Source organism: Castor canadensis, chromosome 5 (assembly GCF_047511655.1).
Source record: "Castor canadensis chromosome 5, mCasCan1.hap1v2, whole genome shotgun sequence".
Lineage (NCBI taxonomy): Eukaryota > Metazoa > Chordata > Mammalia > Rodentia > Castoridae > Castor > Castor canadensis.
In genome coordinates this window covers 98564916-98586563 of record NC_133390.1, presented here as the reverse complement: position 1 = coordinate 98586563, position 21648 = coordinate 98564916, and the positions used below count along the sequence as shown (strand labels likewise).

Sequence of the window (21648 nt, the reverse complement as noted above, 5' to 3'; positions counted from 1 at the left end):
GAGGCTACTTAAAAAGCTAGACATTGATCTACCATTTGATCCAGCAGTACCACTCTTGGGGATATACCCAAAAGACTGTGACACAGGTTACTCCAGAGGCACCTGCACACCCATGTTTATTGTGGCACTATTCACAATAGCCAAGTTATGGAAACAGCCAAGATGCCCCACCACTGACGAATGGTGGTATCTATAAGAAAATGTGGTATCTATACACAATTGAATTTTATGCAGCCATGAAGAAGAACGAAATGTTATCATTCGCTGGTAAATGGATGGAATTGGAGAACATCATTCTGAGTGAGGTTAGCCTGGCCCAAAAGACCAAAAATTGTATGTTCTCCCTCATATGCGGACATTAGATCAAGGGCAAACACAACAAGGGGATTGGACTTTGACACCTAAAGGTAAGACACCTAAAAAATTAGCTAGCATTTGTTGCCCTTAACACAGAGAAACTAAAGCAGATACCTTAAAAGCTACTGAGGCCAATAGGAAAAGGGGACCAGGAACTAGAGAAAAGGTGAGATCAAAAAGAATTAACCTAGAAGGTAACACCCACGCACAGGAAATTAATGTGAGTCAACTCCCTGTATAGCTATCCTTATCTCAACCAGCAAAAACCCTTGTTCCTTCCTATTATGGCTTATACTCTCTCTACAACAAAATTAGAGATAAGGGCAAAATAGTTTCTGCTGGGATTGAGAGGATGGGGGGAGAGGGAGGGGGCGGAGTGGGTGGTAAGGGAGGGGGTGGGGGCAGGGGGGAAAAATGACCCAAGCCTTGTATGCACATATGAATAATTAAAAAAAAAAGATAACTGTCAGAAATTTTTGGTGCTACAGGTTAATCCACAAATTTGTCAAGACAACAAGAGTTTATTAAAACACAGAGAGGCAAGAGGCAGCTGAGCACAGTGCTGCTGCACTGATATAAGGGTTGAGACAGATTTACTTATGTAAAGCAAAGTAAAAAAAAAAAAAGGCCAAGTCCACCCTCCAGATAAGATAAAAAAAAAAAAAACCAACTCAAAAAGGAGCACTACACTGAAAGTCAAGACCTCCAGTTTTTATTAGTGTCAACAGAGTGGAGATGTTAGTCCTACTCCTTTCACATATCAGGCAGAGAGAATTTTTGGCCTGGATGGCCAGATTGGACCTGTTATTTTAGGGGGCTTCCATTGACTACAGGTTGGTGGGATCCTGCTATATGTCATGAGCCATGTGTTGATGTCAACAATCTGGGATATGATCCTTTATCAACATCTGAGCCATGATTCTTGGCCATTAGGTTTCCTAACTCCACACATAGTCCCCATAAATATTTACCTGTGTTCTCTGATGATTTTTGTTGAGATTTTAACTACTAAGGTGACTGAGTCATGTTCATTAAGGAGTTGGTTTCTGTTGGGGTTAACAATGAGGACAGCCATGTTAGGACTAGGTGCCCTCTCCCCTTGCGGATGACTTACTAGAAACTCCCCACTCAACCCCAAAGACAGACAAAGAGACAAATGTTAACCTTTACCTCCCTGGATGGATGCCAAGGACATTTGGACAGACAGTGACCTAACTACAGCTTATCTTTCTTGGTTGCCCAGCAACAATATCCCTTAGTGACGTTCCTGGTACTTTTCCACTAGCCCCCTATATCTAGCCCAAGCCCGTGTATGTCAATGGGCTCTAGCTCTCTTGGTGGGATCCCCCTCAACAGGGCTCCTGCCTAAACAATAAACCCTGTACTGGTGTTTGAGCCGTCTCTCTGCCTCTTCCACGCCTCTTATTTTCTAACAGTTTATATAAAAATTTTTTAGATGATCTCATGGTTGAACAACTGTTGTCTTAGGTGATTCTAATATAGTTGGTACCCTATATGTGTGTGACTAGGCTATTTGGGTTTACTAAAACTCTTCTTCCCCCCTACAACTGATAAAAATCTAAGGTTTTACTTCAAGAGCAACTAAACTAATATGCATATATAACCCCTATAGAGCTATGATGCTATTGCTCGTTCCTTATACTAAATATATTTATGTTTTTCAAGTTTATCAAGCTTTCTAAAATACAAAATTTAGATAAATATGGTAACAAAAAGTTAATGGTACTGATACACTGTTCATTTGTTGCTAAATTGTCCATCAAAATTTTAACCATGGCTCTTATAGTTCTGATCCTTCTGGGGCACTTACAATCAAGTATAAAAAATGACTCTAATAAGTGCTTGTGTGTCAGCCAGGTTAGCATTTTAGACATCTTCTTTTGTTGGATTTTGTTTTATATGTCTTTGTCTAAAAGTCCATTGCCTAAGGGCCACTCCTTCAAAGCCTCTTTTTTGCTTAAATTTGGCCAAAAGGGTCTAGTTGGCACTGACTCCCACCTGATCTGCTCATTATTTCACACCCCTTTGCCCTGACGTGGGACCAAAATCAACCAACCAAATGAAATCCAGAAAAGAATAAATCCTCACAATGAAGAAAGAAAATGACCAATCAAGAAAGATGGTCATACCATCCTAAATGTGCCCAATCTCATCTAGTCTCAGAAGATAAGCAGGGTCAGGCCTCATTAGTACTTGGATGGGAGACAAATCTTCAAAAGAGACTTCTCAGAGACAAACAGTTTGGAGACAAGGGGGGAATGCCATCAAAGTTCAAATGGAGTCACTCGTGTCAGACCTCTCAAAAATAACCAAGGCTGAGAGGATGGAGGAAATAGTTCTCATACATGCGTGGCTATCCTGCATTAAAACTCTTCTAGACACAAACTCTTATTCTGACAGAGTCTTCTACTTAAGTAGAGACAAAATAACTATTTTTACTGGCTCTAAACATGTCCTTGAATACTTAAAGATGGGTGGTTTTAACTTTTTTTTTTAAAAACAATGCATTTTCTTGGACATATATACTGATAATATGTTGTTGCCATGGTAATTCTACTCAGTTAAAAAAAAAAACAAAAGATACTGTCTGGGTAAAAGAATAAAGTGTCCAGCCATTAAAACCCCATTAGAGGGGCCCTTTTGTTGTTGTCTTGTCTATCCCCACTACAGTTAAAGTAGCAGAGATTGCTCCTTGAATCCACCACAGTCGAGTCAATCCAGCTTTTCTCAAATGGGAGTGCATCCCCGATTCAGCTGCACTGTGTAAGATCACCCTGAGGAACTGAGCACCCTCCCTTGGCAGGACGCCTCTTCCCAGAAAACAATAGGGGACCAAGAACAGCAGGATGACATCCCTGCTCTAGTCACCCCAAGAAGCTGACTAATCCACCACCACTAAAGCTTGAGCAGTCAACTCTCCAATGAGACAAACGGACTGTTTTCCACACCAGTTATTTCACTGTAATGCATTGTCACCCCTTGTCTATATCTGCTGCTATAGTTCTCACCTTAGTCTTCGCCATAGGTTTGGCAAAAACCACCCATGCTGATTGGATTTATTAGGTCTCTTCTATCTCTATTGGGCAGGATGCATAAGTACTGTTTATTGTTACGGGTATGTCTCCCTTCATGGTCTCAGAACCCTCATCCTGTGACCTATGTATTGCATACTACTTGGGCAGGAAGTGTTGTCACCAGGACTTTGCTTTTCCATACTTACTATTCCTGTGCAGGCTCTGTCATCATGCACTCACAACCATACCACCTATCTAGTGTGCTCCCATGGGAATCAGCAGATCTGCTTCAACCCCACTTACTGCCCCCGGGAGCAATGGTTAGAGATCCAGAGTATCGGCAACCCTGGGAAACTTGTCAGCCACACCCAGGTGTTTAGCCCTGATAAACCAATGTCAGTGTTCTTTGATACATGTGTGGCCATAGACCAAGGTGGATGTGGAGGTGTAGGCTGTGGCTGTAGGGATCTAGCTTGGGAAAGAGTCTATACATCAAATGATAGGTATATGTGCAGGAGAGACAACTCTTGGCCATGTGACGATGTGTGTTCTTATTATTGTCCTTATTGGGGTTGTGTTTCATGGGCCACATGGCAAAGGACAAAACATGCACCCCTCCTTCACAAGGGGAAAGCGGCCCCAAACTGTACTCCTGGTACCTGTAATCCTGTAAATTTCACTGTACTTAAGCCATCTGATTGGACACAGGCACATGTAATTGGTATAAGGATAGATGAAAAAGGCCTTGACCCTGGACTCTGATGCACCTCAAATTAGTAACTGATGCCATGAGAGTTCCTCATACCAAGTTTTTCACTCCTTTTATGAGGAGATGAGGAGTGAATTTTCTAGCTCTATCAAGGCCAAAAACTTGTTCCTCTCACTGGCTGAGTCTATAGCCCAGACACTGGGCTTTGTGCTATGTTTGTGGGGGGACCAACAAAGGAGACTGTTGACTTTGGGAAGCAAGGGAGCTGGACCCATGGGAGCTGGACCCATGGGAGCCTTTTAATGAAACTGCTTTCCCAAAACACAGGAAAGGCATCTGGCTCCTAAAGACTTCCATCATTAGGAATTACACTGCCCAAGAGACCCAACGATGGGGAGCTCCTAACCATACAGAACTCCAGTATCACCCACTGTCTAGCTTCTCTAATGTCAGGAAAGCTTAGGACAATCTTACTAAAACATAGATTGGCAGGCACCCAGAGGGCTGTATTGGATCTGTGGGAAGCAAGCTTATACAGTGCTACCTAGCAGGGGGTTTGGGTTTTACATGATAGGCTCAATCAGACCATCCTTTTTCTTGCTTCCCAAGAAAACTGAGAAAAACTGAGAGTCCCCATATATAAAAAAAAGATTAAATAGACAAAATGGGGTGCCTTACAACTTGACAATTAAAAAGATCATAAATGGCCTCCTGAGTGAATCATCCAGTATTATGGTCCTGCCACTTGGCCAAAAGATGGGTCATGGGGATACCACACTCCTATAAATACACTCAACCTCATCATCAGTCTGCAGGCTGTTGTTGAGATTATAACTAATGAAACTGCAAGAGCTGTCAATTTACTGGCGAAACAAAGCACTAAGATATGCAATGCCATCCATCAGAACCACTTGGCTTTAGACTATTTGCTGGCTTCTGAGGGAGGAGTTTGTGGAAAACTTAACCTAAGCAACTGCTGCTTGCAGATTAATGATAAAAATAAATGGTTACAAAAAATCACAGATAAAATGAAAAAGCTTGTCCATGTCCCCCTCCAGACTTAGGGAAGATGGACTCCCAATGACCTGTTTGGAGGATGGTTCTCTGCCTTAGGTGGTTTCAAAACCCTGATAGGGGCAACAGGCCTAATCCTGGAAACATGCTTACTATTGCCCTGCCTGGTTCCCCTGGTATTGCAATCTTTCAGGACCATTATAGAGGCCACTATTAACCCTTCTCCCCCAGCCACACATGTAATGGTGCTATGAAAATACAAACACCTAGCTCAAGATGATGCTCTTTGACCCTAGGTGGATCTAAGCATCAAAGGGGAGAATGATGTAGCAGGGAGGAGGGACAGAAGAGAATCAGACAGACTGTGTTCTGATAATGAGGCAGGGGGAAGGGATGGCACAGCACAGAGATAAAACTTAAAGAATTAAAACATGAAGAAGGTAACATAGCACTGGGAAAATGAAATAGCCAATGAAGTCACATGCAGCCACAAGTGGGTTGGGCTTTGCTTTTTGCTTCTGTAACCTGCTTGCAAGGGTATACAAGGTGAGACCCCTTTGTTCTTGGGGCTCAGCCTTTGAACAGGAGTCCGCTGGGTCTGTGCCAGCACTGCTAATCTGCCTCAGTGTCCCGTAAGTCAGCTTGGGATTCCCACAACAACGGCAGGTATTTTCCATATCAAATTAAAAAAAGATGTCAAATATGACCTGCAAACTTTCAGGTTACTTGTTTGTAGTCTGTCTTTGCACCCTACATGGATGAAGACTGCTTTATCTGAATGAGTAGTGTTAGTGTAGTGCTTTTTTGTGTGAGTGATGGTATGCATCAGTTCATGAATTCCTGTTGTTAAGTTACAATTCTTATTTCTGAAACATTCAAAGGGATTGAATGCTCACTGCCAGTACATGGGTTAACATGATCCACCCCTCAAAGTCCAGCAAAGCCTCATTCATGCTCTTGTACAAGAACCATCAAGAAGCAAGAAGTTCTCCCTTTCTTTCTTTTTTTAAGTTGTCCAGGGACCTGCTTTTGGCACCCTGGGAAGATACTGTGGATTGCAGCTCAAGAGAAGAGGGAAAGGCAACAGGAGAGCCATTTCACAAGCTGCCAACATGTATGTCCTGGCATCTTAGTTTTAAAAAGTGAATGTTATGACTGTCTCTCAAGGGAGAGAAGGAGCTAGTTGACTTAGCTCTGTAGACAATTGAGGTGGTTGTGGCAGGTGGCACTTTGTGATTCTCATAATAACTCTCAATTTCCTTACTTCTCTTTGAGAAGCACAATGCCAGTGTGTGGTGTTTCAAATCCAAATCATATCAGAGTTATTAACTTGAAATTTTGCTATTCTACCTATCCTTTGTCATTATTTTTTGTCCAAGCTCGATCCTCTGTCTCTCCCCTCTAAGGGACTAGGGAGAGTTGACACATCTTCCAATGAAAAGGAGAGTTAAAATAAAAACAGCCATTAGAACATACCAGAGAATGAGAAATTGGGAGATTTCTGGGTACCAGAATAATTATTTGTATTGAGAAACCAAAGAAAAAGGAAGCTATTACAATTGAGTCGAGACCTAGCCCTGATTTCCCTGGAAGTCAAGGCAAAAAGGGAGCACAATAAAGCACTTCTTTGACACTTTACTCAACTCATCACTACTCCAGAAAAGTGAAATGAGTAGTAACCAAAGTAGAAGGAACACTTCCTGCAGGACTTTTCTTCCTTGAGACACTTACCTGACAATATAGAAGCGACGGCGGCAATGATGAAGGACACAATGACACCAGGTCCTGCCATTTCCTTGGCCACCAAGCCAGACACCACATACATGCCAGTGCCCACGCAGCTGCCAACGCCAAGAGAGATGAGGTCCACGGTGGTGAGTACCTGGGCTAGCTTGGTGCCATGTGCTGTGGTGGTGCCAGTCCCCTCCAGCATGGACTCTACTGGTTTGGTGCGCAGGATTCTCGAGTGCATGGCATGCCAGGCAGCCCCCCACTGCACCCGCCGGGGGTCCAGTGAGGCCAGAAAGCCACTCATCTTGGGCAATAGGTTGCAGTGAAGGCCAGCTGATGGAAGAGTGTTACAGAAGCCTTAGTGGACGGTTCTGGAATTCATCGAGTGAATAGGAATCTTTCTTTTAGGAAAGGTCCAGAGGGACCCAAAGCAGCTTTCTCCTCGGCATGAATGTCTGCAGGGAAAACACAGGAAAGGAGAAGGTGAGAACAAGTGGCAAACCATGACTTGGAAGTGTATTTGGAGGTTACCATCCAGAACTGGTAGAACTGGTCTACCCTTGTGCTCATAACATTGGGGGCTTCTCTTCTCCCTTGGTGTTCCCCTGCAGTCCTATATGGTAGCCTGAATCTTCCATTGCGCCACATAGTCCTTCTCAAGAGGCTGATCTGAGAAGGGCTCTGTCACTTACTGTTTTAGGACCTTGGGCAAGCACTTAACTTCCCTGTGCTTCAGTCTCAACTGTCTAAGAGGATAATAAAGTCTCTCTTCTAACGCTGATGCGAAGATTAGATGAGTGTATTTCTCTAAAGAGTTTGAAACAATGTCTGGCACATGGAAAATACTTGCCTGTCTCAACTCTAAGTATTTCTTACTTGGCTCTGCAAAGACTTGATCTATGATTCATGATTCATGGGCATAGTCTTTGGGATACAATATCCTCATTTTTTAACATAAGGATGTAACATTAGGCCTATGATTCTGAAGAGGGAATTCATGTCACCTGTGGGGCTGTTTGGAACTTGATTTTCAAGTGAAATGAAAAGTGTTTTGTGCATTTTTTTTGCTTTCAAAGATTAGGGTAGTGTTCCTGACATTTGGGGATAGGACTGAAATCTTAACTGTGGGGGGGGCAGTGTCACAGTATGGTAGATGAGCATCCTGGTAATGATGACCTGAGCCTAGAACTGCTTTACACGTAAGCACACAGGCTATTCTGGATGATCTTAAGAGACAACTACGTTTAATTTTCCAGGAAAGCCATGATAGAATAAATCAAGGGAAGGGTGCAATTTGTCTTGTTTAGAATTTAAGAGGCGTTGTCTACCATTTCAGAAAACCAAGGTCCCCATGGTAATGCCATGGCGTTGCATCTCTCAGGCAGCATCCCTGTACAGCTGGCATTTCAGTCTGGCCCTTTGCAGTTATTCTTCATATGCTGCAACATCTGACAACTTCATTTCAGTGTGCCTGGGTAGTTACAGGCTGAAATAGGTTGGCTATAAGTAAGTTATCCATGAATTTCACTCCAGGATACTAAGTAGGGGTGCTACAAAATGTTTATTATAAAGAAGCATGTTGGCTCTGATAGGATTAAGAAGTATGGTGTTAGACGATTTCTAAAGTTTGCTCAAATTAGAAAATGCAAATATTTTATGAAGCTACTTTCTTTAAAAGTCAGAAGCATAAAGGTGGATGCAGTGGCTTGTACCTATAATCCCAGCTATTCGGGAGATGGAGGTCAGGAGACTCAAGGTTCAATGCCAGGGGCAAAAATTTAGGAAGACCTCAACTCATGGACAGGCTGAATCTAACTCAGAAATATTGTAAACACTTTTGCAAATGTCACAACCTACCCCTAGTATAACAATAATAAGCTAATAAAAAAATAAAAAAGACCCCATCTCAACCAATAAAGTTGGGCATGGTGGTGTATGTCTGTCATCCCAACTATGTGGGAGGTATAGAAAGGAGGATTGAGGTCCAGGCCAGTCCTGGCAAAAATGGGAGACCCAATTAGAAAAATAATTAAAGCAAAAATGCCTGGGGTAGGGCTCAAGTACTAAAGCACTCTGAGTTCAAACCCAGCACTGCAAAAAGAAAAGAATTTTTGAAATATACTTTGATTCCAGGTACTATACTGATAAACCTAGGGTGTTTTCATGTGCAATAAGTATCTACCTAGATAATCTGCTACAACATGGGCTCACTAGGTAGCCCAGGATGGCCTCTAACTCACAATCCTCCTGTCTCAGCCTCTGAGTGCTGGAATTACAGACATATACACTGCGCCTGGCTAATATCATTAATTGCTAATGTTATTAATCAATACCACTTAACACTTAATGTAGCACTTGTAGGTTTCTGAACACATTGCAAACACTAACTAATTAGGAGAATCAGGTGAAATGTGGCAGCTTGGTTCACAGGGATTAGGTGACAGCCCTTCTGGTTTAATTTCCTCCTAGATGCTAGAATGTCTGCATCCCTCCTCCTCCTCTTTCTTGCCCTCTTTCTTTCACTGTCTTCTTCTTCCTCTTCCTTTTCCTTCTCCTTCCCCTTGCCTCTCCCACCCTGTCCCTTCTTCTCTTCTTCTTCTCATTTCTGTTCACCTGTTCCTGCTCCTTCCCCTTTTCACACTTGGGCAGCAAGGGGACACATGAACACCAGGGAGGCTGCTTAAACAATTGCTTTGTTTGAGGTCTTATAGAAAATTGAATGTAGATGTCCATTAATTTCCAGTCATCCAGCTTATACCAAGTGCCTATTATGTACCATGAATGATATTAGGTTCAGAGCTGCACAAACGTGGTTCTTTCATTCTTGAGCTTTCAGTATATAATGGGAGATGAGGGAGACCCAAATCACATCACAAGTTGAGGAGGTTTATTTTTTTTTTCAGAAAAACTTGTCTTTTATTATTTTCTTATTACAAAACCTTTGCATGTTTAGTGCTGAAAAATAGCAAAATAAACAATGAGGAAATAAAATACTACTCACTAGAACCAATCTATCATTAACCCTTGATGTACATTCTTTCAGACTCTTTTCTACATAAATATGTGAAGACATCTATTTGTGTGGGAATATGTGTGTGTGTGTTTATAAATGGGATTATATCATTTATTTGGACTTAAAACTTTCTCATTTTGCTTAAAAATATGTTTGAATATTTCCTCACATCAAGAGTTAAGGAAATATTTTAAAAACTGAATAAAAAAAACTGAATAGTGACTTCATTATTATGGCTTCTTGTTGTCTTGGTTTTAGTTTGTTCCTTCATTCATTCAAGAAAATGTGCACACATCTTCTTTGACAGCCCAGCCTTAGGCATCACTTGTGGTATATAAGGTGTCCAAAGTCTTGGTTTCCTGGAGCCGACATTTGGAGAGACAAGACTTCATAGATCAACAAATAGATCATTCCAGAGAGGGATAAAGGGATTTGTAATGGGTTCAGTTGTATCTCCTCCAAATTCATATGTTAACTCAGTCCAAATACCTCAGAATTGTACTTAATTTGAAAATAAAGTCACTGCAGATGCATTTAGTAACGTTAGGATGAAGGAATTCATATTGGAATAAGGTGAGTCCCTAATCCAGTACAAATGTGTCTTTATACAAAGGGAAAATTCGAACACAGGTACATACACAGGAGAATACCATGAGAATATGAGGGGTGAGGTTCCTCAAGGAACAACAGGGATTGCTGGAAAACAATCAGAAGTTCGAAAAGAAGAACAGATTCTTCTTCAGGGTTCTCAGAGGAAACCAATCTGTAACATTTTGTTGTTGGTTTCCAGCCTTCAGAACTGTGACACAAGCTATTTCTCTTGTTTAAGCTACCCAGTCTGTGGTGCTTTGTTATGGCGGCCCAAGCAAACTACTACAGGATATAGAGGAAATAAAAGAGGATGATGAAGGGTGGGAAAGTCTTTTCAGACATGGCATTGGCTTCCGAGTGGGTTAAGGAGGCAGTTGTGACAGATGTCAGGGAAGAGTGGTCCTGGCAGAGTGGGTCCAGAGGGGAGACATATGGTTTCCTCCTGGAAAGGTGTGACTCAGACAGGGTGAGAAGGAGATTTTGCATTCTGTCAACTCATTTAATCCTCATAAAAAATTCACCTTTACAAAGGAGGCAGTGGAGGTGGGGAGAGGTAAGGCCACTTGCCCAAGGTCATGGAGCACGGGATGGAGTCAGAACTTGGTTTTGGGCCTATGCTTTCAGATCAAACGTCTGTATTCCTGGTTCTCCTACTTCAAGTGCACAGAGGTCAGTGGGACTGCGAAGGGGCTGGTAAGCCAAGAGAAGCAATTTGGGTTTGACTCTAAATGCAGTGAGAAGTCACTGGAAGGCTTTATTCAGTGAGCACCAGGAGATAATTTACTTTTCTAAAAGCTCATTGTAGCTGCTTTGCAAAGTTTAGCTGAAGAATCATGGCCTGAGGGACCCTTTGAATCAGTCCTGGGATGAACAGATGTGAAAAGGTCAGTAGGGTATGGGCCTGCTGCAGAAGGAGGTGAACAAGTAAATAGAATCTGCAAGTTAGTGCAGATCAACAGCCAGGGCAGTTCCTGCACACGAGGACTTTGTACACAGGAGGGAGGAGTACAAACGGTCAGCAGGGTGATGCACTGTTGGAAATAAGAGAGTGGCTTTGTGGCTGGGCATGTCCATGATAAATGCAGGTGACCCCATTGTCACCTTTTTGAGGGTTGTAAATGGGTTTTCCCATCTTCAGACCGCCTTTGCAGAGACCCTTCATCTTTGACTGCACATTGGAAGTGGTCAGAAATGCTGGTGCTCATGTTCTAACCCCAAATTCCAATCCAATTTGTCTGAGGTGTGGCTACCTAGAGAGATCCTTTAAAGCTCTTCCAGCACAGCCTGATCCAGGCCCCACATCCCATGCCAAGCAAAATGACTCATTGTGCCACAGGAGGCCATGAGTCCAACAGGTACTTCCTATTTCCTGTTGCATCCTGAGCAGCTGGTGGGCTCTCTTGTCCACCCTCCTATGCAGGCAATGATTAGGATGTCGCATTGTCTGGAGATAACCCACCAGGACACTTGTCCTGGACAGCTCTTCATCACTGACAAATGGACAGTGAGAAAGAAATCAGCCTTACATGGGGGGCAACAATTTCATATTCCTGGTAATTAGACATTGTGGTGAAAATGTGCGTAATTAACTAAAACAAAGAGTGAAGGTGGCAAGAATTCCTTCCTGGCTCAAATCTCCCCATGCAATTCCTCAGAGCTCTTGCTTCATTGATACAAACAGGGACTTGGGGCATTTCCTTTCTTGGGTAGGAAATTTACTGGAGAGAACAAAATGTACAAAACAAAACGTGCTTCTAGGTGACTATTGAAGATATCCATATTCATTACCCCCAGATTATGTTAATTACAGTTAGTTTTGGAAGCTCGCTGCTGTTGTCTTTCCAAGATGAGCAATAACTGCGTGTTGTGCTTTCTCTAGCTCTTTAATTCAAGTTTCTCAAAATACTTCACAGCTTTAACTAAGGAAGGCTTACAGGGCCTCCAGGAGGAGGGCGTCACCACTGTGTTTGCTGGCATGTTTGAGGGTTCTCTGGGTTCCAAGTATAATGACGGTGAAAGCAGGATGTTTCAGGACGAAAATGATTATAGCTTAGTTCACCGAATAGGTAGGATAACAGAATTAGGTTAGAGCCTGCCTCTGGAGGTGGGCAGAAGAAGGAAATGAAGGCTAACACAACAGTAAACAGTTCAGAGTCATTCCTGCCTGATTTTGCAAATACACTAAGGGATTATGTAAATCCCTTCATGACAGTCCCCTGTGAATAGCTGGGGCATCTGGGCAGGAAGAAACTTTGGCTGACAGAGGCAATCCCTTCACATGGTTGGACAGTTCTGATTGCTACTGTATTATTTTAATCAATATCACCATGCAAAATGAGGTTGCAGTTAGGGAAAAGTTGCCACCTCGTGACTGCGGAATCTAAAGGACCCTTCTGAGGCTCCTCCCACTCCTGAGTGGGTGTGTGTGTCTTGGGCTACCCTCTCCCCACTGCTTCTCCTCTTCTGGGCTGAGTGGCTGGCTCCTGGTTAAGGACACAATTCAGGATACTGGTTCCCTAGATTCAAATTCTGGTTCTGCCATTGGCTAAGTGACTTTGAGCAGTCTTTCTATGCTTCAGTTTTGCCATCTATAACACGGGATAACAATGGTACCTCCTTTATTGTGTTGTGGTGGGGAATGAATGAGTTAATGTCTGTGAAGCTTTTAGTATAGTGCTAGTGAGCCTTAGCCAGTGTTACACTTCTCTGGCCCTTGACCAGGTCGTTTTGTTCCCTACTACATACCTCTCTTCTACCTCTATCTCCCCAGGCAGCTCTTTGAGAGTCCTTAGTCTCTGCCCAGTCCTTATCCAGGACTTCCTGTTTTGGCTGAAACACCCCTGGGTTTCTCCTGGCTGCAGATTGTACAACCTACTCAGCCCTAAGAGAATGCCAGGAAAGTTAGATTGAGTTATGTGTCCAGGAACTCTCTCTGTCTGCAGTTTTGCTTTCTATAGCTATAAAGATTAGGGCTATCCATTTATAGGAAAACTCTTCAAGTTTTTGAAGCCAACGAACATACTTCTCGAAGTCCTATCTTCCTAGACTAAACATATTTAATTTCTTCTGTGATCAGCAACGCTGGGCACGTTCCAACTTCTAGAGCAATCACATTCTGATTTGTACTTTTTGGGAAGGCTGCAGTTTATTATGGTTGATGTTTCTGGACCACAAAAGAACGGTAAGGAGAATTTTTTTTTTTTTTGTGGTACTGGAGTTTGAACTCAGGGCCTCACACTTGCTAGGCAGGCACTCCACCACTTGAACCACTCTGACAGCCCGTAAAGAGAATACTTTGATTAGTCTGTGTGTGTGTGTGTGTGTGTGTGTTCACATGAATCTCTGTGAGCATGTGCTTCCTAAGTCATGCCATGCTGGCACCTTGCAAATTCACTCAGATGTATATACAATTGGCTTCAAAATTAGGGTTTCTGATTTTCCGATTGCTAATATTCTATAGCACCTTTGCTAAGTGTTTGATTGATCAATCCCACTTTAAATACTTTTTAAATCATCTACCATATTACTTAACAATGTGCTATCCCAATTTATATTGTATACAGAATCAGACACACATGGCTTTGCTTTGCTTGGGATGTCTTTAAAGGGGAGTCTGAACCTTAACAACTGCATGTGTTACCTATGCAAAAGAACCTGTACCAATTCAGTTTCCTTTTCAAAGCTTACCATTTCTTTTTCTGCTTCTAAAAATTATTGAGCATATTAATAATTTTTTGCAGCAGTACCAAGTTTCACTCGGCTACATGGTGACATTTATCTCTCGCTGTGGCTCTCCTCTAGGCTGTGAGTTGGTTTTAGGTCTTTCTCTAAATCTGGTCTGTGGGTCTGCTCCATGTGTCTTCTCATTCTGGGATTCAGACTGAAGGAGCAATCCCATCTGACACACGCTGCTCTCTTGTGACACAGACCAGGGCCAAGGGACTGGGGGAAATGTGAAGTGTCTCTTTGCTTCTGGTAGAAACTGGCATTTCCACTGGCTCTGTATTGTCTAAAGCAAGTCTATGACCCAGCCCAGTGTTGGCAGGATTGATGACCTGACTCCTTCCATTGGAGTCAGGTGAGTCATCCCGATTGTGAGTAGCTGTGATGATTATATCTCACAGCCCCAACTAGACAAAGCAATTGTATTTTTCTTTTTAGGCTATTTTTTTCAGGAATGGACAGAAGTCTGTCCATCTGAGGTATAAGCTTAAAAAGTTTAATGTTTTCATTCATGTGATTCCACAATTAGTTCTTTAAATATATCCACATTGATTTCCATTAATGACCAGTTTAAATTAAAAACTCATCTGCTCCAGGCAATGAGCAGAGGAAAATAAAGAGAAGTCAGTTTATCTTTGTTTGCTTGAAAAAAACAAACAATTCTTAAAAAAAAAAACAAAAAACAAAAACCCAAACCACATGAAGTTAATCAATCTTTATCCATTCTCAAAAAGTATTTCTACTTAAAAACATAGTTTCCCATTCTGGTGTCCCGTTTGTTGATACTCTAGGAGTTGGGAATAGTGGTCTGCTTGTGGATGTGGCAGAACTGATGTAAAAATGCTTTCAAGAGAAAGCGTGGCATCCACTTGGAGATGCCAGGAGAAGTTCATTCAGAGCCCTGGCCATTCTGCATGCTCTATTGTTCTCCAAAGTCCCACCAGGCTGACGTCACTGTCTCCTCTTCTCTCCTATGTATCCCAGGTCCACAACCTCAGTCTCTGCTGGGGCCAGGCATCCCTGCATGTGTGGCCACATTCTGATGTCAACTTCCAATTGTCACCTCCCATAGTAATTGATCCCAAGTCCAGGGTCTTAGGACTCTGCTTGGTGCCATGTGTTATTTACTATAGATATAGTAATATTAACAGAGCCAGAGCTCAAGAAATAGAAAAATTCCCCATTAATCAGATTTCATTGGGGAAACCCCTCTTTGAGAAGGGACAAATCTTGCAGGAAAATCAGTTAGACCTTTCATACCACCATGACAGGTTTGAGGAGTTGTATTAGCATAATCATTGCAGAAGTATTTGAGTTCTTACCATGTGTTCAGATCATTAGTAGCTATCATGCCCATAAGAGAAATTACTGTAAGATACGGAATACCAGAAATTTAGACACAAGATGGCTTCGGGCTGCAGGTGTGCTGTTTGTACTTCTGGATCTTCTCATCAGCCCACCAGCTGTGTGCTGGGGAGCTGACTAGCATGGAGCATATCCAAAGCTCCCTTGCCCTCTAGTTGGATTGGCCAATAAGGGGACTAGCAAGTGATCATCTGCCCTAACCAGGTCAGTGTGGGATGGCAGTGGTGTCCATCCATTAGAGACCATGCCTCCTGCCAAGTGGCCCTCTCCACGTGACTCCTCTCTCTGGTTCTGATAATTCTTCTTTCCCTTTGTCCTTTCAGGCAGGGTGGAACCCACGTCTGTAGCACATGCAACTTGCATTTTGCCTCATAGTTTATTTGGTCACTGTCTGTGCCATTCTATACAATTCTTTTCATTAACTTTCCTCAAAATAGCAGAGTCGAATATGTCCATGTGCTTTCTGCTGGGATCCTGACTGACTGTAGCTGTGCCTATATGTATAGGAGAGATGCAGAATAATCAGCCATGTCCTCTTTGTCTGCAGAGACAAGATTTGAAGTCTCAACAATGAGGTTTGATTCTGCTTTTTGTTTTTTCTTTTTGGGGATGGGACTGGGATTTGAACTCAGGGCTTTGTACTTGCAAAGCAGGCACCCTACCACTTGAGTTTGATGGCATTTAATACACCTCCAGTTCTGATTCTTCTTTGTGATTTTAGCTAAATCTCTTACAATCTCCAAGTTGCAATTTTTTTTTCAGCTGAAAGATGAAAGTAATATGGAATTGAGTATTCTTTATCCAAAATGCTTGGGACCAGTAGTATTTTGGATTTTTTTTTCAGATTTTGGAGTATTTGCATATTCATAATGAGATATCTTGGGGATAGGACCCAATTCTAAGGAGAAATTCATTTATATTCAATATACATCTTTTACACAAAGGCAGAGAGTAATTTTATCTAATATTTTTAGTGCATCTGTGTTTTGACTGCAACACAACACATGAGGCAAAGGTGTGGAATTTTCACTCATGGTATCACGTTGGTGCTCAAAAAGGCTTTGGATTTTGGAGCATTTCAGATTTTGGATTTTTATTAATTTATTTATTTATCTTTTTTAGTCAAATGTAGCTTTATTTAAAAATTCTTTTTGTTCATTTATTCACATGTACATACAATGTTTGGGTCATTTCTCCACCATGTCCCCCTCTCCCACTCTTCTCCTCTCCCCCCTCCTCAATTCCAGGCAGGTCCCATTCTGCCCTTATCACTGATTTTGTTGAAGAGAAGACATAAACATAATAAGGAAGACAAAGCATTTTTGCTAGTTGAGTTAAGGATAGCTATACAGAGAGAGTCCTACTATTGCTTTCATGTACCCATGTGTTACAACCCATGATGATTCAATTCTAACTGATCTTTATGCAGATTTTGAATTTTTAAATTAGGGATGTTCACCCTGTAGTAATAGTTGCCTTGTAGAACTGTCATGAGGATTTCATGAGATGATGCCATTTAATACAGTTTGAACTATAAAGTAGCCTGACAGTGTAGGCTGCTTTGAAAAGGTGACCAATACCCACAAGCAATGGCTTACAAACAGGAATAGATTTGGTAATTTTATTTATTTAGTTAGTTTATTTGGTGGTACTGGGCCTTGAACTCAGGACCTAATGCTTGCGAGGCGAGTGGTCTACCACTTGAGTCACTCCACCAGCCTAGATTTGATCATTATAAAAAGTAGACAGAAACCTATTTGTAGGGCTTCTCTTACCAATGTAAGAGGATGAACATAAGTGGTTCATTCACATTTAGAAAACCTCTAGGTGGAGGACTGATATAACAATATTTTTTTCATTTAGTTAGTCAAAAAAGCTAGAATATATTTTCCAAGCATTTCAGGTAGTTGGGGTTTAACTGCATGAAAAGTTATTGGAACAATGAGGAGCCCACCCATAGGTCATTCTAAAACATACGCAGATTTTCAAAGTGAATGCTGCGAAAACAGAGTGTACTATGTAGAATGAGTAGGACCGTGGATGGAGAGACCTGAGGTCTGTCAGCCTGATGGGTCAAGTTATGGGCGAGACTTTGAGGAAGCCACAGATTGCTGAGGGTTCTGTTTTCTCATTAGGAAAATTATGATACTAATTTACTTTTTAACACAAAACTACAAGTTCAAAGTGCCTAAGGAGGGTTCTTGTGCAAAATGCTTATCTCACACCAGTGAGATTTTAGAGACCATTCTGTTAGAGATCACCCAGCTTGGCACCTTCATTCAATGTGTCATCTCAAGGTTGATGAGCCTCCAGAAGCCAATCTACGCCCACTTGGGCTGCATGCCCATCTCAGCATGTCCTCACACTTAAGACAGAAACACCACCTGGACTCCTGAGATACTGAAGATAAAGCAGATGTTGCCAAAAGCTTCCTAACAAAATAGAGAAATGCTATCACACATCCCACAGAACTCTCTCCTCTAATAGGCCCCTCTGACTGCTTGGACAGATAGTCACATATTTAATGACCTAAAACATCATAAATTTGTCAGTTTATGGTTGTGACTCTGCAGCTCTGCATACCTTCTGGAGGCTCTAGGGGATAATCTATTTCCTTGGCTTTTCTAGCTTCTATAATTTAGAGGTCACCTACTTTTCTTGATTTGTGGTTCCTTCTTCCAGTATCTTCTTTCCTTTCTATCTTCCTGCCTCTGTGAGGTTCTATCAGGCCCACCATTTAAGCCAGGATAATCTCCTCATTTCAAGAACCCTAAACTTACCACATCTGCAAAGTCTTCTTATTATATAAGGTAACATAGTCACAAGTTCCAAAGATTAGGGTATGGATATCTCTGGGTGGGCATTATACAGCCTATCTACCGTCTAAGAACCACTCTTATCTTGGATATATCTTTCTTCATATTTCCACACTCAATGGAAAACTGTCATTGCTGTCTTCTCTTTTATTCAGAAAAAAAATTTCTTCATATATTATCTCCCAAACTCTGTCCCTAATTAAAACAAAAACTTAACTGTTTAGATTGCTTAATCTATCATCTCTCAAAATATCTGTGGGTGGAGTCATTAACCCAGCTACTTTCAAAGGAGCAGCTCTGGGGCCTGAGCACTAAGTGACTTATTCAATGCCACATGCCAGGTAATGGCAAGTCTGACAGCCAAGCCAGATCTTTCCTTTCTGTTCCATATTTCAGAAATTAAGCATAGCAACCTATATTTTTCCTCCCTCCCTCCCTCTCTCTCACCCTTCCTTCCTTCCTTCCTTCCTTCCTTCCTTCCTTCCTTCCTTCCTTCCTTCCTTCCTTCCTTCCTCCCTCCCTCCCTCCCTCCCTCCCTCCCTCCCTCCCTTCCTTCCTTCCTTCCTTCCTTCCCTTTTTCCTTCCTGTATTGGGGGTTGAACTCAATGCCTTGCTAGGCAGGTGCTCTACCACTTGAGTTCATACTCCCAGCTCTTTTTTGTTTTGGTTATTTTTGAGGTAGGGTCTCACTTTATGCCCTAGCCAGCCTGGATGCAACCCTCCTATTTATACTTTCTATGTAGTTGAGATGATAAGCATGTGTCACTGCACCCGGCTTTTTTATTGGTTGAAATGGGGTCTCTCAAACCCTTACTCCTACCCAACCCCCCTCTTCCCACCTTACCCCCAGCCTCAAACCTCAGTCCTCCCAATCTCTGCCTCCTGAGTAGCTAGGATTTCAGGTGTGAGCCATAGCACCTGGCTGATATTTTCTTTGTATGATGTTAATCTTATGCCAGGCATGGGATGCATGATTTCCAGAAGACAATAGACGTTTGCCCAGTTGTTTATGTGGTCATGTTCCCTTTTAATATTTTTTTCCTTGTAGGAGCAGAGGGAGGAGAGGAGGGTTATCTAACATTTCTCAAAGTTCTTCCTAGTGACCTGGCATCAGTGGGAATTTCCTCTTCGAGTTTGGAGAAGCATGGATCTAGCAGAAGTTTTCTCGATGCGTTTGTTCACATTACTACCAGATGGCTTCTCGAAGGCTGTCCAGGAAAATCCTCAAGTGTAGCTAGCCCTGCAGCTACTCAGCCTGGGTACACTAAATAGAGCTGCTCTTAGGAGAAGCGCTCTCCTAAGTCAACAACTGCAGTTTGGATGGCTGGCTGTGCCTCTGGGTTTGGAGCTCATATTGGAGACTACTTTTGTTTTCTCTATTCACTGGGTCTCAGCTCATACCCAGACTCTGTTGCATTTTGGATTCGGCAATTTTGGAGGCTGGCCACCTGTCTCTGAGATGCTTTCCACTGCCCTCAAAGAAAAGTTCTAGCATTCTGGGATCTGCACTTCTTGTCAGATCATTTCATTAGAACAGATCCTTCACATTTTGTGAACAACAATTTTACGTGATACACAAATAAACAGACAATGGAATCTGAATGTTATTGATGCAGGTTATTATACATGCTCCATGAACTTTCAGTTCTCGAAAAGCCTGACTCTAACACTCCCTGCCCCACTTTGCCCTTGGCTTGGGTTGTTCTCAATACACCACTTGCCTTAATGGGTTCACTGGATTTCTATAAATATTTATGGAGCACCTGGTAAATATCTGGCACCGCATGTGCAAAATGCAGAAATGAAAACAAGAAAAAAGGTTGCCCTTCCCTTCCAGGAGCTCTCCAGCCATCTGGGGAGTCAGGCATGAAGTGATCTCTACTGTGTTACTGGCTGTTCTCCCCACTGACTATAATATTTCTCCTTTTTTAGTCTACTCCTGTTTTTCTCAGCTTTTCTGCAGAAACTATCCACATTTCCATGTTCTTTGGGGATTTAGCTCACATCCCAATCTATCATTAAGTATATGTTAACCACTTGAGCTTCCTCCTCTCTGATTTCCTTCCCGTGGAAACATCAACTCAGTACAAATTGTCTTATACAGATTGTTAAACAAATAAGGGTTAAGATTTCTTCTTAAACTTTTGTAAATGCCACAGTGTACTCCCACCCAGCACAGCAATAAAGGAAAGAAAAAAATCTCTTTTAAAAATTCTCCATCTGTTTTGTATTGAAGTCCTTACAAGGCCCCCAGAAGCCTACCCAATTTGGTATCTACTTTATCTCTGAGTTCATCTCCTACCATTCTCCCTCTTGGTTTAACCACACAGGCTTTCTCTTTCTGAAACACACTAAACTTTGTTGTCTCTGCACTTGCTTCCTCTCTGGAATCTCTTGCCCCAGGTTTTTGCATGGTTCACTGCTCATCATTCCTATCTTTGCTGAAATGTCACCTCTGCAGGTATTTTAGCTCTACTTGAGCTAAAACTAGCCCTGGTCTCTCCTACTCTTTCCCTCATTTTATCTCTCTCTCTCTCTCTCCACCCATCTCTTCTTATCTATCTGTCTGTCTGTCAGTCCATCTACTACCTGCCAGTCCATCCATCCATCCATAATCCAAAGTATCAATGGATTGATTGATCCATGGATCCATCCATAGATCCATCCATCCATCCCTTTTATTTTTGAGTAATTTTTGATTTGACACTTAAAATTTAAGTGACAGTATTTTCATTGTCTATTTCCTCCCTCTAGATTGTAAATTCCATGAAGGTAAGGATTTTCTGTCTCATTTTTTTCCTAAATCTCCAGTGACTTGAGCAGGTATTCACACAAAGCAGGTAATCAACAAATATTTGTAGAATGAATGGCTCTTACATAGTACTTAAAAAAGGATTGAACACAAAGTGTTTCTTCATAGAAACATATAATTTCTAATAGTAGTTTGTGATAATCCTTACCATTTCGAGACATCTGTTGCAACATAAGATGACTTTCTTTGTTAACTACTCTGTGTATGAAATTACAGAACACAAAACTTTAGAAATCATCTGGTCCTAGTCCCAGATTTTACCACAAGAAAATTCTCTTTTCACTGAATGCCTTCACTTTTCCTTTTGGGAAACTAAGTTGTCTAGAAATAATTGTACCTAATTATAAATAAATTATCTTTATATGCTTTTTTATACTTTTATCTTCATAGAGGCAAGGAAAGCTTGAATTAAAATCCATAGCCTTATAATTTTTAAGTATTTAATATTAAAATTTAGAGTTATGATTTTGGATGTAGAGGTA

The 21648-nt window shown here is 41.8% G+C and overlaps 1 protein-coding gene and 1 long non-coding RNA gene across 2 annotated transcripts in view; one reads left to right on the top strand and one right to left on the bottom strand.

Moving 5' to 3' along the window:
• Positions 1 to 21648, bottom strand: part of Slc7a14 (solute carrier family 7 member 14) — a 130099-nt gene that overhangs the window by 61087 nt on the left and 47364 nt on the right. Inside the window, exon 2 of the mRNA XM_020185279.2 lies at positions 6847 to 7301. Within this exon, the coding sequence (XP_020040868.1) occupies positions 6847 to 7150 (304 nt within the window). The 5' untranslated portion in view covers positions 7151 to 7301. The remainder of the gene's footprint in view (positions 1 to 6846; positions 7302 to 21648) is intronic.
• Positions 13090 to 20020, top strand: LOC141423090 (uncharacterized). Its single transcript, XR_012447745.1, has 3 exons — positions 13090 to 13631; positions 15976 to 16113; positions 19455 to 20020. It is a non-coding gene; the product is annotated as an uncharacterized lncRNA (long non-coding RNA).